Source organism: Letharia lupina (genome assembly GCF_014066315.1).
Source record: "Letharia lupina isolate WasteWater1 chromosome Unknown contig_20, whole genome shotgun sequence".
Classification (NCBI taxonomy): domain Eukaryota; kingdom Fungi; phylum Ascomycota; class Lecanoromycetes; order Lecanorales; family Parmeliaceae; genus Letharia; species Letharia lupina.
Window position 1 is genome coordinate 312,330 of NW_023502989.1, and position 16,360 is coordinate 328,689.

At 51.7% G+C, this 16,360-nt stretch overlaps 5 protein-coding genes across 5 annotated transcripts; 1 reads left to right on the forward strand and 4 right to left on the reverse strand.

The window, feature by feature from the left end:
- Window positions 1–378: 378 nt before the first annotated feature.
- On the reverse strand, window positions 379–1,537 carry HO133_004935 (uncharacterized protein; the record flags this gene model as incomplete). The annotated part of the gene is made up of 2 exons (XM_037295847.1): window positions 379–1,203; window positions 1,364–1,537. 2 exons carry the CDS (start codon window positions 1,535–1,537, stop codon window positions 379–381), a joined length of 999 nt encoding a protein of 332 aa, XP_037148545.1.
- Window positions 1,538–5,177: 3,640 nt separating this feature from the next.
- On the reverse strand, window positions 5,178–6,617 carry HO133_004936 (uncharacterized protein; the record flags this gene model as incomplete). The annotated part of the gene is made up of 1 exon (XM_037295848.1): window positions 5,178–6,617. The coding sequence occupies one exon, from the start codon at window positions 6,615–6,617 to the stop codon at window positions 5,178–5,180; it is 1,440 nt and encodes a 479-aa protein (XP_037148546.1).
- Window positions 6,618–8,336: 1,719 nt separating this feature from the next.
- On the forward strand, window positions 8,337–9,397 carry HO133_004937 (uncharacterized protein; the record flags this gene model as incomplete). Its single annotated transcript, XM_037295849.1, has 2 exons — window positions 8,337–8,477; window positions 8,534–9,397. The coding sequence occupies 2 exons, from the start codon at window positions 8,337–8,339 to the stop codon at window positions 9,395–9,397; spliced, it is 1,005 nt and encodes a 334-aa protein (XP_037148547.1).
- A 1,222-nt stretch (window positions 9,398–10,619) lies between these two features.
- HO133_004938 (uncharacterized protein) lies at window positions 10,620–12,300 on the reverse strand (the record flags this gene model as incomplete). Its single annotated transcript, XM_037295850.1, has 2 exons — window positions 10,620–11,008; window positions 11,031–12,300. 2 exons carry the CDS (start codon window positions 12,298–12,300, stop codon window positions 10,620–10,622), a joined length of 1,659 nt encoding a protein of 552 aa, XP_037148548.1.
- Window positions 12,301–13,127: 827 nt separating this feature from the next.
- On the reverse strand, window positions 13,128–15,769 carry HO133_004939 (uncharacterized protein; the record flags this gene model as incomplete). Its single annotated transcript, XM_037295851.1, has 2 exons — window positions 13,128–15,564; window positions 15,633–15,769. The coding sequence occupies 2 exons, from the start codon at window positions 15,767–15,769 to the stop codon at window positions 13,128–13,130; spliced, it is 2,574 nt and encodes an 857-aa protein (XP_037148549.1).
- Between the last annotated feature and the right edge of the window lie 591 nt (window positions 15,770–16,360).

Below are 16,360 nucleotides of genomic sequence, written 5' to 3' on the forward strand. Positions count from 1 at the left end.
CGCTATGACTTTTTGTTGTTTTGGTTTAATATGTTTGCAAGGTTTTTAAAGCAACGAGACCTCAAAGTTTGACTAATGTACTGCAAAGTCATTAATGGCAATGGCCCAAACTCGATCTGTGCTAGAGTCTCGCCGAGTGCTCTGATGTCTCAATATGACTCCACGTGACCTGTAGCAAAGCTCTTCGGCACTGATCAATTGCATGGCTGTACGCGTATGGGCAGGAAAACTTTGATGGGGTACACCAGCTGGACTTCCTTCTCACGGGTCCATAATGTCAAATTGTTTCCATGAGAGCCTCCAAGTCATTAATTGGGTCATTCAGTCAGTCATCCAAGAGCCATACCACGCGCCCCAAGACAAACAACAACAGCAGCACTAAACATATACAGCTTGCCTCTTCCTCCTAAGATAGTCACCTGCGGAAATCGCCTTCCATCTCCTCGGTACCTCTTCGCTCCAGCACCCCGGTAAAGCCTCGACGACGGTCGTGGGATCAGGGGATGCGAAAAAGGGAACGCTGTATCTCGCGGGCGTCATCTCGTCTCCGCCGATTGCCGAGTTTGGAGGCTCTACAACCCTGTGCACCGTATTCTTCCAGCGCCCATTACTCCACCTCATGAGCAAGTACCCCACGTTCACCACGACCGTTCCCGGCTTCGGCTCCACCCTCCTGAAACGGCCTTCCTTTTCGAACCCCGCACTCGTCTCCGTGTTTGCGGAGCCTGGCTCCGCAATCTCCAACCCGCCGACGTCGTCCTGGAACAGGAGCGTCAGGGTACCGAAATCGGAGTGTGCGGGGATGCGAGTGTGGGCGCCTGAGAGGAGATCTTTCGTGGGCAAAGCAGGATAGTAGAGCAGACTCATGGCAAATAACGACGCTTCATGGAATTGTGCCAGTGAATCGGCGGGAGCAAGGTTCAGCGCAATGGACAACGCGTCCAGCAATTGCCGTACAAGCTTCGAACACTCCTGGTAAAACATCTCCATGAACTCGCGGAACCCCGGTAACAGCTCCTCCGGTGGCCATAGATTAGGTTGCTCATCCTCGTCCGGGTTCCCGGTATCGAAGCTCTCTTTGATGCAGATGCGCTCGCGTACCTTTTCGCGTCCGACGCCGACGTAGCCACGGTAGATCGACTTATCAGGCGGGCGTCGTATGATATTCTTCTTGGATTCAGAAAGCGCAAAGAAGCGCTTGCTCTGTGCGTGACGATGCATTAGCGATGAGTGTCAGTGCAAAGGACCTAAGACTCCAGCTGGTCGAGAATGGGCGACGGCGAGGGAAAGGCAGCCATGAAATCAAAGACGAATGAAAAGCTCCCTGCGTTACAACATAAGAAGATGGAAGGCGGGCGGTTACCCATTGGAAACACTCGTCCACCTTATCTTGATCGATACCATGGTTGCTCACATACAAGAAGCCGACGGAGCGGAACGCTGCATCGATGGCCGAGGCAACCTGTTCGCGTTGGTCAGTCGAACCGTTCAGGAATTGGTCAAAGTCTATCAGCGGAATCGCTGAGTCTGCATCCATGTCGGGCGCCTATACTTCCATCAGACCACTTTTGTAGTGGGAGATGATGAAAAGCTGCATTGCTAGCTCGAGTCTGCACCTTGAGAGATGCTTAGTCATGATGACGTTTGGAAGTGACAGATGCTATTGTAGAGGTGGATGTGGACGGGCCATTCTCTCTAATCAGTCTGCACGCCAGCGGTTTTGATTTGTTGGTGACTAGAGTGATGGCGGAATTTGCCCTGGATATAAGACGCAAGGCCTATGAAGACCTTGGTGACGAGGGAGCTTTGGATTTGATGAAATCCTCGTTTAAAAGATAGATTGAGTCCAAATCCAATTGAAACGTTTCAGCGGTAGCAGCCTCAATTCTTGCTCCTGGCCAACTTGTCTGCCCCCCCTATTCATTCAGTGCCACAGTAGTATCACAACAAGTGACACCACACAAGCAACACAGCACTAGATTGATAGAGAGTGTTTCACAGCTTCACCCCTGAAAAGTATGCTGCCATTCACGCCAGCTGACCGATTCCTACCTGCCGTTTGGAATGGCGCTACCACAGTCCCGCCAGCCATCCTTTCTCGACCCGCCATAATCATTGCACCAATGCCGTCACTAGAGCTAGCATTCGGGGTTGTAGGTGGTAGCGAAAGACCGACTGTTCGGGTGCCTATCTTGAGTATGTAGGACCCGAGAGATATTAGTGTACCATCAGCCACTGTAAAATCCTAGCCACCAGGCCTGAGCATATGTCTATCAACGATGTGATGAGACTGCCGGCTCCGGCCGCGATGGTCACGGTACCACCGATCATAGAGAACGGTACAGCGGTCAAACTATTAGCTGCGAAAACAACAGTCATTGTCTGACTGCCAACGACAAGTCCAGAAGAACCCAGAGAGACTAGCGCCCCATCGACTGTCATCCCAGAAGCTGCGGGCTTGAGGGTCGTTCCGCCAACAAGGACTGCATTTAAGCCTATACTAACAGTCTCGCTACCCACCGGTACACTGGGCTGCTGAACTGTAACGGTGAGCTGAGGCAAATTTGATTTTCAGCCGCGGTCCGAACATCCAGAAACAGGAATAAAACCCCGATTTCGAAGGATTTGTATCATCTGCACGAAGAAGGGACAAGCGATAGGATGGGGTGACATTAAACACCTGCATGGCTGACAGAAGTGGCGAATTCGCGACTGAGAGCAGCGAAGGAAGTGGTGTCTATGCATTTGAGGAAGAATAGGCAGGACCGAAAGGGTTAATATGATGGGCTGTGCACGCTCCACCCCTGTAAGCGACAGGCATGATTCCTGGTCCCTCCAGTAGAATGAATGGTAATTTCAGCATTGTGGGAAGCCTCAGCTCCGCACTCTGCAGTAAGCATGCAGTCAGCTGGTCCTCCGGCAATCCCTTAATTAGCTGTCGGGATACTCTCTAAGCACTACTCGTAAGGCTTGCTGCCTGCTCCCGTACCGGAGCCGGGCCTAGTGTGGGGTTTGGAAATGAATCAGGGAAGACAACGATGGCTGCTCTGGCCTATACATTATTGAGAGGTCGAAAAACAAAGTTGATGATCGTCGCAGCAGTTGGCAGATGGCACAGGTGCTACTCGAAGTCTTATGCTAGCCCTATATAGTATAGCGTGCTTTGCTTGGTGGGGCTATATCCTGCAGCAGGCTTCCTGCTTCATAGAATAATCAATCCCACAGAAACCTTGTCATAATCTAGGTAGAGGGTGTTGCACTAATTTCCCGTTTTTTAAGGGTACAAGTCTCCACTCTTGTCCGGCGCCGCGTCTTCTTTTCCTGGGGCAGTAGATGTGGGGGCAAGCGGTCATACGCTGCAAGCCTAAACATGAGTATAAGTTACTGTTTAGTGACGAACTACTAGCAATCACCTTTTGGTCTAGTCGTAACGATTAGCAAAACCCGTCCCTTTTCTGCAGGCTGATTGGACGGAAGATGATCCTATGGGTATTTCAACTCGTAGACGTTAGTAATATCAGTCTTAGCTTGGTAATGAAACCACTACTACTAGAACTCATTATCCTTTTCCTTGTATTGGATCAAAACGGAGTAACTGGCTCGAGCTCGGCTCCCCAAATATCTCGAGCCACACTCAGCCTCCATCTGGACCGACCGTCACTCACCGAGCGCCAAAACTTCAACGACGACCCAATCACAAGCTTATGGGAATCCTCGTTTCCATCAACCCTGCCGCTTGCGAACAAGCAGACGTATGCAGAAGCCAAACACATCTTCTATGGCAAGAATACATGGGTCATGGTAGCATCGGTGCAGCGAACCTACAACACCCTTCCTCCAACGGCCGCTGTTCCCTACGTACGGACCGCCCTTTCTAGAATCTACCGGGTCGCTGGTCACTTGTTTCGAGGAACCAGGAATCGGGATAGATTAGCATAGACAGGAACTGCCGCATGCTATGTAGACTAAACGCCCTGCGCGCCTTACGGATCGAATGCGCTGAAACAAACCGTTGCCGATTGACCCCATCCATAACACTCCAAACCACCCTCTCCACAATGACTCAGCCATATCTAGCTATATCAAGCGGTGCCCTGAGTTGGAAGAGTCGAAACACGAATGTCTCCTAGACTACTTGTTGCATAGCGAGCAGACTCTCACGTCTAAGGTATCTATTGTAGCCTTTGCCTGCGTTGCCCGACACAAGCAGTCTACAGAAGGGAGACGTATGTGTCGAGGATGGGGACGTGATGAGAGCAAGGATATTGGCATGGGCGTTCCCGAACTGCCGAGACGCTGTCATAGCGTCAAGGCTGTCTTCATGACGAGAACGATGTCTCAACTCTCCATAGATAGGTTCCCCATCCTACGTCTTCTTCTTCGTCTTCATGCCATTCCCCCACTCCATCCCCACCGCCGCCACCAGACATTAAAACAGGTCAACGCAACCGGTAAATGTAACGCATGTATCAACGCCTTATCATACCCCACCTCAGCCCCCAACGGCTTTCCATAGTACCCGATCACCGACAGCGACGAGCTGTTGCCGAAAACGAAGCACGTTCCCGCCAGGAGATACCCCTCTGCCCAGTGCGCCATCCCCGGACCCGCCACACGAAGAACCCCGGCAGGAGCCCGAAGACGGCGAAGGGTACGTCCACAAGTCGCCGCACTCCAACCGTCCGTGGACCCGGACGACTGGAGAGCAAGGAGCAGAGACGGCACCAGGTATCCGAGACCCAACCACAAGGACAAAAGTGCCGGACAACAGCACCCGATCTCCCAACCACCACCTCCATGATTCCCGATACTCAAGACAGCGGTAGCCAGGATAGTAATGATGATCCCTCACCGTGTATCAGCTCAGCACTGCTTCGAAGCATCGATCCTACCTGAACAAGCGCCAGACCACGAGAGCAAGTTGGATACACGACATCATCGTTCGGGATAATTCCCAAGGTCTCGATTACGAGGATGCTTTGGAGGTTCGCAGCATAGTGGTGTTGGAAGGGGTAAGAAAAGAATTGAGCAAGAGAAGTGTGTCTGCGAGTTCATTGTGGTTGAGTATGTCCACGAACATGAAGATATAATGAAGAATGTATTAATGTCATGCACGTCAACCCCCATAACATCAAGTCTCAGGATCCGAGAAAGCGTAGATGATCGAGTCAGGCAACCTAACCGTCCCTTTCATAAACAAAAGGCTTCGATCCAGCAATTCCCTGCCTATTCAAATCCTGCACAATGAGCCATCCTTCCCACCAAACACCGCTCCTACATCTCTTCTCCGTCTCCGCATTGTACATCTCCACCAGCTTCATTTCTTCCTGGAAGGCCTCGAACTTCCGAAACTCGTCGGCTTCTGATGGCTCCTCCGCTGACGATCCCGCATCTCCTTGCGCTAGGACTGACCTCTTCATTTCTTCAATGCGGTCTACCGCGGCAGCGATTGCAGGTTGCTGTCTAGGTAGCTTGCAGAAGCGGCAGTGCTTGCTTGGGGGGCCACGGAGGTAGGTGCGGCAATTGTGGTTTATGCAAGTGCATCGGATATGGATCGAGCGTCTAGCATCGGCACTGGAGGCTTGGGGTCTTGACTGTCTAGCCTCTTTGAATTGCCTATCGCCCTGAGCATGCTTCTTAATGTAGTTGGCGATGTATAAGAATGGATCTTCCTCGTCAGGGTTGGGTGCGCTTGGAGAATCCTCTGCGGGAAACGATGGCTCTGACGAGTTCAGTGCGATTGAGGGATCCTTTATGGGTGACGTTGGCTCCGAAATGATTGCTTTCGATGACCACGTGGCGGGTGAAGAGGGTTCTGAAGAGTCTCTGAGCGTGGAGGAGCCGATAGATGAGACCTTCGTGTGGCGCAAAGAACGTCTGGATCCGGAGCTGAGCGAGCTTGGCGACGCCGACTGGAGTGATAAGCTCGAGCTTGAGAAGGCGCATGGGCTGGGTGTAGGATGGATGTCGCATTGGGAGAACTCATCAGGCACTGTCAGACCTTGTGTGTATTGGAGCTTCAGATGCCAGCAGAGTGTGGGCGTGTGCCCCTGACTCACCGACTTTGGTTGGGGAGTGAAGCCAAAGTCAAGAACATCAACATGCGATGTGGAGTTGTGGTGATCGGGTTGTCCGGTGGAATTCCCGCAAAATTTAACCTCTTTTGGCTCATCATCTTCGATTTTGAGCCCTTCAATGTCGTCAAAGAGGTTCAAATTTTTGAGTCTAAAGACTCCAACCTCGTCTCCTTTGCGCTCTGCTTCTTTCAGCTTTTGCTTTCTTAGCGTCAGAAGCTCCTGGACTTTGCGGTAGCTAACCTTGCGATCAAATTGCTGTACAGGTGCTGAACGGTAGACGTCTTCGTACTCTTGGGTGGACCCAAAGCTCGTACTTCGGCCACGGACCTGCGATTTTGCCGGAGCAGGGCCTGCGTCGCTACTGGCTCGTCCTCTAAGTCTGACGGAGCTCGGAGTACTACCAGATCGCTGACTAGAGCCACGACGGAGTCGCGGAAAAGTCGCCTGCTGGTCGACGGCGGTAGCATTCGCAGGTACTTCGCCAAGATGTATGCGCGGCCAGGGAGAAAGCTCGTTGGAAAAGTATGGTATGCGGGACATCGTGACAGGAGGTTGTTGAGAAAAATCTTTGGTGAAAGGAACGGAGCTGGCGTGGTTGCGTGTGTGAAGTCGACTATAGAGAAACGGTTGGAAGTGAAGCAAAAGGTTAAGATGGTTGTGGAAGAGTGAAGCTGCCCAGTTTTAGACTCTGCGACATCCATGTTGCACAGATAATAAAGACAAACAATGCCATTGAAAATGGCATAAAGCATACGGCCGAAGCCATTGTGTTTCTTTGTGTGGCTTTGTTCTCTTTGTTTTCCGCGGTTGGGAGGTTCACTGTGCCATTCGGATTTAATCTTGCAGATGGCAATGAGCAGTCTACCAATTATTCATGTGGTCCACCATGGAACTTGGCGACAGCGTTCACAGCCCTCGGAAGACTTTCGTAGAACGGTGAAGGGCAATCACTTCGTCAACGCATTCCGAAAATCCGAGCTCCATATCTGTTGCCTTCACCCCGTTCATGTAGGCCACCATGATGTTGCTCTTTTGAAGGTCGGTCGTCGTTGGGAGAGCGAGCAAAGGCCGCAAAACTTCAAAGATGAGGCTTCGCACGCTGTCCAGTTCCGACGGTCTCCGCTCAGGAAAGAATGTGCAAGTCTCCGTCCAAATTATCTTTATCGTTCTGAGGGCGGGAGCTGTGAGCAGTACCCGGCAAATTTCTTCGACGTTCGTCTTTGTGATGTCCCCATAAGCGCATGGGGTGAGTCCGTAGGATTCCCGAAAGAGCCAATCAAACATGCCAAATCTAATATGTGCTCTTCTTATGAACGGTAGAGTCAGCACCATAGGTTCCATTCGGAAAAGAATCGAGCTGAATTGGTTTCGCTGGGAGGCAAAGAAGGTCCAATAGTTTTCGCCGTAAAAGACCTCCTTGGCCTCATACAATATCTGACGATTCGTTTCCAGAATCCTGGACTGAAAGCCAAAGCTACAGTAGCCGAGTGCATTGGAATCATCCTGAAAGGGGGACTTGATTAAAGGCGACTTGAAAGAGCGTAGCTCTCGGTAGATGTGGAAACGTATTTCTAGTGGTAGTGAGAGAAAAGAAGACATACTTGAGGTGCTAGTCTAGCAAATCGAATGAAATAGATGTGCAGTATGAATAAGATATCTAGAATCAAGCCAGCCTGCGAGAATGCGAGGGTAGTAGGTAGTTCGAAGGGAGAAGGAGAGAGAAGGAATGAGAAGGAAAGGGAAGGAAGTGATACAGCCTGACTAGGAAGGAGGAGAGGAAAGCGGCTCGGCACAGCCTTGGTGGCCAAATTCCGCCCACTCACTCACTCACTCACTCACTCGTCCATTGGAGTAGTCTTTCCATCTTTCTTTCATGTCCGTCCTTCAATCAATCAGTGATCTTTTTCCTTTTTCGCAGATGCTTGCTGTTCCCCAAGACACTTTTTGGTCATGTAAGGGACATCATTGCTGGATCAAGAGACGCTCGGGATCAAATCCCTGTACTTTTCCAATCCCGCTTAGCGCCAGGTCCGACCAGCCGAATGGCCAGCTCACTCAATGCTCAAAGGAAACCTCTCATAAAAGTAAAGTCTTGACCAGTCTAATCAATGCTGCAGTTGCTGCCATGCCTGCCACGCAATCCATCCCCTACCCATCCCCCCGACTCAGCCACGGGAAGCTCATGTCAGCCATCACTCAACCGGATGACTAAAAGTAACCAGCCAACAGCCATTGCCTTCAACGCGCCCTTGCTTCGACATGAAGACATTCTCTCCCACACCGATGAGATCGGTCCTTCAGGTGACTACCCGGCCGAGGCTCGGACCCCTGGGACATAGCAGTCAGCTCCCAAGTCGGCTGTCGAAGCGGTCAAGCCAACGCTATGCTCGGGCGGCACAGGTACCTGGTCTACCCTCCTTGAGATCCATCATTGCTGACAATTTCCCTCACACCAGACGTTCTCGCCCCAGCCAAAAAAGGTCCTGAATCTAGTACTCCGACGACCGGCATGGTCTTCCCACAGAAGCTACAACAACAATAGCTACGGCTACTACACTCCCGAATCATTCTGGGTGCGCAACAAGCCAAACATAGTCGTCGGAAGTATCATTGGCTTCTGCTGCGTTACATATTATTACAAATGGACCGCCGAAAACCTGGCAGCCAAGGGCAACCACGCCCGTGCAGACCTGATCCGACGGAACTTCGTCAACTCAGGGGAGAACCTCAGAGAAGGACGTTGGTGGGTAATGATCAGTAGCTCGTTCGCCCATGGCAACCTGATGCATCTAGGCTTCAGCGTGCTACCCATATGGGGTTTTGGACGTCCTCTTGTCGGACTACTCGGTGTGCCCTGCTTTATGGGATTGTGCGTGATTTCCGCAGTCTCCTCTTCGAGAGCCTACATCTATTGGGAGGACACGAAGGAAACACTGCGTAAAGAGATGTTCAACCGACGCTGGGACAAGCCCAAGGACCCCAGAGTCCTGGGTATACAAATCAGCAAGGAAAGGGCCCTGGCAATATCCGGCAGTGGCGGTGCTCACTACGGAGGGAGTCAAGGTGCCTCAGGGATCGCTTGCGGTCTGACCGGTGCACGCGTGTGCATCATGCCGTGGGCGTGGACTTCATACTTCTCCATCCTTCCTATGCCTCTCTGGGCTGGCGAAACGCTCCTCACGATAGCAAGTGTGGTGGGCATGGCCACAGGCTACGCCCCCATAGTCGGGCACGCCGGGCATTTGGGCGGAACCGCAGTCGGCATTGCATACTACTATGGAATTGCGCGGCCCTGGCTTCGGAGGACTGGGAGATTCTAAGCCGTTCAAGGATACCATGTCAGGATGGATCATCGATGGGGAGGCCGTGTGCCGCCAACGATGTCTGTTCAAAGACGAGCGATATTTACCACGGCCCTAATGAATTTCAAGTTCAGAATCAATAAGTACTAGCATAATCTACACATCGTCTGCCTTGGCCCCAGCCGACCTCAGCCTCTTCAATCGGGTGCTCGATGAGAAGAAGGGCCCGGAGCCATGACGTGATGAATAATGCACAAAAGCTGCTACGATGCTACGAAAAAGAAGAGGAAGGAGGGGAGAGAAGAGGACGGCGAAAGACTACATTTCGGTTTCACGTAATCAGGACACCAGTCCAAAAATATCAGATTTGTAAAATTAGATCGATCTCTCTATAACTTAGAAATGGCTTTCCACCAATGCCGATACCCAAGACGATATGCCTTATCCACGGACTTTCTATCCGTCCACTCATCAAACCTTCCCCAGACCCTACCTCGCCTACCTACCTACTCTCCGGGTATGCGTGCTACCCCAGGTACTCCCCATCCGAACGTGATTCCCTCTCCCCCTGACGCCACACCCCCCAACTACACTACGCTACGCTACGCGACGCATGCACCCTCTTACCGCACACACACCGTGGAAACATCCTAGCAACGTGGCCGCCATCACGGTGAAAGGAAAGAGAAGCGGCCGGCCAAACAGAAGACTAGACCGATGAGACACCGAAGTAGGAGCCATTAGGATAGGAGCTTGAGTGTTTATTCGCTTGCATTTCCTTTCTCAAAATGAAAACAACGGTCCGAAGCCAGGGGTATATGACGGATGGGACTCCCGGAGTCACGAACACCACCACCCCCAAAGAGCCCTTTCGGTCATGCCATGCTCCAAGAATATTGGCAAGATAAAACCCCGTGATCCCGTTGGCCGTAAATCTCCATTTCCATACCCTTGCCCATCCGAAACGCTCATTCCAGGGGCTCCAACAGCCCTGCCGTATCCGTTGAGGGGTATCGCCAAATCAAAAACAAGGGGTGAAATACAGCCTGTATCCAACAACTCCAATGCGCTGCAAATATCGTAAAGGCCGTAACGCGATTCGTAATATCCAAATGAAACTTCGTCATCAAGGGCCTGTAGGGTCTTAGCTCACAACAACAGCAAGCATCCCTATGACAGCCGTGTACCTGAGCATCGCATTAGCATTCCCTCCCGACATATTCCACGCCCTAGGCGCGACTCACGTAGCGATAGCCTTGCCCCAATCTAGCACACTACCTGGATTATTAATTACCTCCGGACTCAACGTGCATAAACTTGCTACTCCAACCATCGCACTGATGACCAATCTAGCCACAATCTGCGGTACCAATTTGAACACGATGATGGTCGACAGTAGTCCAAAGACCACGACGGTAACGGGCGTCTCCAGGGCGGTGCCGGATCGAAAATCTAGTCTGGGGGCTGAGGGAGATACGCAGAGGAGGTCTGAGTCTTTGTTGAGGAAGGCGCTTTCAGACTCGACGACGGGGGTGTGCTTGGTGATCCAGGAGCGGTAGGCGGTGATGTCGGCATGGGAAGCAGGTTCGAGAGACTTAGTCAGGCTGCTATAAGACGTGAGGGCGCGGTCTAGGTGAACTTCGTTAGTGACCTCTGGCGGAGTAAAAGATGGAAAGTGGTGACTTGCTGTATTGCTCCATCTTCGCGAAGCTTCTCCCTACCAGATCCAATCTGTGCCATTGCAATTGAGACGGCAGCTTCGCCTCGGCCCTCCGCGAAGCGGGCCTCCTCACATTGTTCTGTTCCTCGTGCGCAATAGCATCATCTAGATCTTTCAGCTGCTCCTCCATCTCGGATATTTCATCTTGCAGATACAGCAGCATGCGATTGTTGAGCATTTCGAATTTGCGATAGATAGGCTTCAGCAACGTATCGTCCTTAGAGTGAATGTTTGACGCCAGGAACTCGTAGCCTGACATGCTGGCCTTGGGCCGAGGCCGCTCTTGATATGAAGTACCCCTACTCAGGTGATAAGGAAGCCTCGGTGACATCTCAGACAACTCAACGCCCGCGTCATGAGCAGTCTGGGCCAGCATAGGCGGTGATGGGGCGTAGTAGGCCTCGGGGCATTGGTTGTGGTCCGTCTCTAGCGAAGGCCAATGCTTGTGGCCGAAAGCTGAATTGCGATCAGTAGCAGGGTCGGGGTTGAGGTTAAAGCCGTATCGCTCCATGCGATAGGAGTCTTGCACATCCTGCTCGGTACCGGGTTCGTCGAAGACTGTCGGTAGCTTGTGCTGTAGTATTGGCGACCCCTGATCAGGACTGCTGGAGCGCACCGAAATTCCGGAATCCGAGTGTAGACTTCCACGTCCCCAGGCACGCTGTACGCCGTCTTGAATCGCTCGCACTTCCAGGTCACTGTATCTGGGAGATCTCTGTGGTTGTGCCATTATCCTCGCAGGACTCGAGTTGGAGCTTTCGCCAGACGATAGCCCTTCCTCTTCCGATTGATTGTCTTCGTGTTCTTTCTCTCCCACAGCGATGCCCGATAGCTCTTGCTCTTCCTCTTCCGAATGAACGTCTTGGTGTCCTTTCTCTCCCACGGCGTCGCGGATACCTTCATCCTCCTCATGTTCCATGAACGCAAAGACGTCAATGTTCGAGTTGTTCGAGTTGTTCGAGTTGTTCGTACTTCGAGGCTGATTAGGATGGTGTTCTATCCGCTTGACAGGCTCTTTCTTCGCATCTGGCCACTTGGAGGGTCGTAGGCTCGACGGCAAGATAGATCTGGGGGTAATGGTAGCATTGCTACTTGCTGAAGAGACGGTAGATATGACCGAGGGAGGGGCTTTTTTGTGGGAGGATGAGGAGGAAGATGACTGTTTCGAGTGCCGGCGTCGAGTGCCCCCGAGGGAAGGCATCGTGGGTAATTTTCCAGTAGATTGGCCGTATCAATCAGTGCTGGGTGTCAAGTAGTATCAGTTGGCATTCTGGAGAGATGACTAGTCAAAGTATCGTTCTAAGTTCTAACTGTTCTGCTGTTCTCTGGATTCCGAAGATTGGGGGGTCGTATCGGTGACTGAATGGCGGAGTTGCTAACAGGAGGAACCCTCCGTCAGCACGGTCCAATAAGTAGACAAATATTAAGCATATACTCCCAAGAATAATGATCATTTTACCCACACTCACCTGAAACCAATGTCTGAGAACTCGAGAGGGCCATAGCCCAGGCGAGGCACGATGGAGCGAGTGTCAGAGCCACCTCCTGTTCACGAGGTTTGGCTCTGGAGCGGCAAACCTGCGAGCCATATCCTAGCAAATAAAGCGCAGTGTCTTACTTGCGGTGGTGTTGGGCAGGATCGGTCTTCAATACGCGAGGCCAATTGGAGTGGACGGAAGTGCTCGTTGGGAAGTGCAGGGCGGGTTAGATACGTCAGGAGGCGGCGTTCTGGGAGGGTCTGATTTGACCGATAGGGAAGTCTCATGTATGTCCAACTTAGCTGCGCATTGCGCCTTTCCTGCTTTTGTGCGTGAATCAAGTCCAATTATGGAAATGCCGACACCCCTCATACATACTTCTCGTTCTACTACCTAATCTATTATTTTTCTAATTGGTAGGTATGATAAGGATAAGGTATAATTGCTTGAGGTCGTCTAACCCTTGCATTTAGAATAGCACTCCTAAGAACTTATGAGATCGAGAATCGAATTATTCTTCCTCCCTTTCACATGTCATTCCCATGTCAACCTATCCTGCCGCCACTCCGTTCTGTTGAGGGACAGGCGTCCCGTTCTGCTGCCCATACTGACTAGCGGGAGGTTGTGGCGTGCCCGATTCTTGCCTCTCTGCCAGTTGAGCTTTCTGCCTGGCCATCAAAGCTGCCTGCTCCTCAGCAGTCAAGTGTCCCTGTTGAGTCGGAGAGCCAGATGACCTCGCGCCATTGACGAGAGGCGACGCTGGAGTCTGTGGGTTGTACTGTGAAGAATGCGTGTGATAAAGCGTTGTAGGGCGCTGTGGCGGAGCTGCCTGGCCTGGGGCAGAGAATGATGAGCGCTGTTGATGTGGAGATGCACTCCCGGCCGCTGGAACAGAGCCGTAGCCGTAACCCTGCGGAGGCACCGCTCGTTGCTGATAGTCAGTTTGACTCCCTCGATAAGCCTGTGGTGGTTGGACGGAGTTCGGAGGACGGGCCTGGGGAGTCGAGTATTGTTGATTGTAATTGTAACTTCTCCCATTTTGGCCTACCCCTGAGTAGCCGCGGTATCCATGCTGATAGGAACCGAAAGACTGCGACGACTGCTGGCCGTACTGCGCGGCGTAGTTGGAGGAAGACACCGCACGCTGTGGAGGCTGTTGGCTCTGAGGAGGATAGGCGGGTCGTGTTCCAGCGGAGTAGTTGTATGAAGCTGGTCGATTTGAGTATTGCGGATTTTGAAGGTAGCCCGAGTTTGATGATTGTCTGGGTGCAGTCTGAGCTCCGTACCCAGGCTGCTGCTGATAGCGCTGAACAGGGGTAGCCGTCGGTGGAATATAGCTACTGCTGCGTGTGGGGGCATTTGCGTACGCGCTGGCAGCCTGTGGATTACTTGGAGTTGCTGCAGGCCGGACTGCTGCTCTTGCGCCTGTAGCAGAATCGTCTGACTCCATTGTACCCTTTTGGTTCTTGCTCTCGACCTTTAGTTTAGTGCTGATGTTGAGAGCACCTAACTTGTCGCCATCCAGCTTGGCGACCAGATAAGGTGGTAATGTAGATACAATCAGGGTTAGCTGAGCCTTCAGCACCTCGTAGACGTCAACTTCTGCGGACGACGGGCTGGTGGGAGTTCCAGTGAGGGCGGTCGACTGAGGGTTCTGTCCACTCATGGCGCGTGCGTTAACTGCGAGTGTAAGATTCCTTATGCGCTGATGAGAATCGAGAGTCTCAAGCAGATCCGATATTTCTGAGAGAATAGTATCGGCTTCTTTGCTGGTCTCGGGTGTTTCGAGACTAACAATCTTGGACGGGTTCATTTCTGGCGGGATTTCCTCTGACTCCCAAGTTTTGATGGCTTCTTGAATCTCCACTTCATCTATACCATCTTCATCTCCAACGCCGTTGGCCTCTGCCTCATACAATCCAGCATCCCTCATTCCCAGTAACTCATGGTACCTCTGCTCCCCATATTTGCGCCACCAGAAGCGATTCTTCTGTTGCTCAGCGACGATCGCTCCAGAGTCATCGCGGTCAGGTGCAAAGCTGGAGTACACACTGCGAAACAAAGCATCCTCCTTGGCCTGATTGTGCGCCACCATTGCCTCTTCTGATATCGAAGTCTGAGGCTCACCAAAACTCAAAGCTCGATCTCGCTGTTTGCGCTTTGATTCTGGAGACACTATCTGAGTGGAGGAAGGAGCCGCATTGTATGTCAGCCACTGGCCAGTCGACAATGGTTGTGTTGTATAGCCATCTCGCCTGCCAGACTTGCTTTTGGACTCAGCCTCGGTGGGATTATACCAATTGACGGACGAGCTTCTTGTTGCTGTGTGTCTTGACTGCTTTGGTAGCGGTAGAGGGAGTAACCCAGGTGGAGGTGGAAAACGTTCCCCCAGTGTGGGTGTAGGTTTCTTGTCCTCAGTATTGTTGATGCTGTGTACCGGGACTATCTTAGTCGCAGTAATGCCATTCGGCAGTGCAGCCTCGTTGAGTGGTCCATCCGAGGTATTCGTCTTCCGTAAGCTGGTAAACAGCTGCCCTGTTCGCCCACTTCCCATATTGCCCAAAAGGGTCAGAACATTGTTTGCTGGACCATCAAAGTTGGACTTGGCGTCTTGCTCATCCGAGAGTTCACTTTTGACATCGTTTGACAATCTGATTACTTCAGGCCTGCAGACAAGTTCCCTCAACACTAGCTGGTCAAGCTCATTTTTAATTGCTCTGGCGCGTGATATCTGGGCATGTATTGTTTGATAAGATGACGAACTCATTCCGACACTGATCTTCTCCTGAAACTCCTCCGTGATACCGGAGACTGCGTAGTCTACGTCTTTGATAAACTCCTCGATTGAAGTGTAAGCGTTGCTCTTTAAGAGAGTGGCGACGGTAGTTTTTTCAGAGGACTCGGAAAGCTTAGTACGCTTTGCATCATGTGATTCTTGTGTAGAAGTGGAAATGGGGCGGTCGAAGGTAGAAGGAGTGGTGTCTTGGCTGTAAATAGATTGAGTCAGCATCATTCTGGTGGCTGAGGGTGGTAGCGGCTGTCAAGGGTAGCTCACTCTCTCAATATTTCCATTATATCGGCTAGCCATTCCTGGAACTTCTCTTGTTGATTCACTTGCCTGCCGCCATTCACTTGTCCTCCTTCCACCTCTCCAACTGCTAAGGTATCCGCCCGCTTTCGTTTTCCCGCCATTCTTAATTATATCATCAACTCCAGAGAGCAAAATAATATCTCAACTGTCACAATCCTAGGTATTGAATTGCATGTGAATGGTTCAGAGCCGATGTCCTGAACCGTGTGAGTCTTTAGGCAAAACCCACTGATCCTAGAATCTTCGCATTGGTGTCATAGGACAAGAGCAGTGAGGTCGGCGGAGTTTTCAAGTTTTGCGATTGATTAGGGGCCTTATATGAGGCGTATTCAGCCAAAGGCCGACGGTCTGTTGAACTTTTGATGTTCCCTCGAGGCCTAGCCGGCGGACGATCGACGCGAGGGTTGATGGACGAGGAAGTCGCGCAGCACCGCTCACCAAAGCCAGGACACGCGTGAAAAGCTCAAAGGTAAACCTGCTTACACATATACAACGGAAACAGTGAAGCGTTCGGCTGGTTGAATTGAATAGCTGGCGAGACAGTTGTTGAGAGCACTGAAGTGTAATCTTTCTTCAAGACAGGAAGGCCCGCTAGTGGGTAGGGCTGTGAGATTGGCTGACTAAGCACTCTGCAAACAACCAGTGACTGCCCCTCCACAAACATAAATGCTTGAAGTCTTGTGCATGCTTCT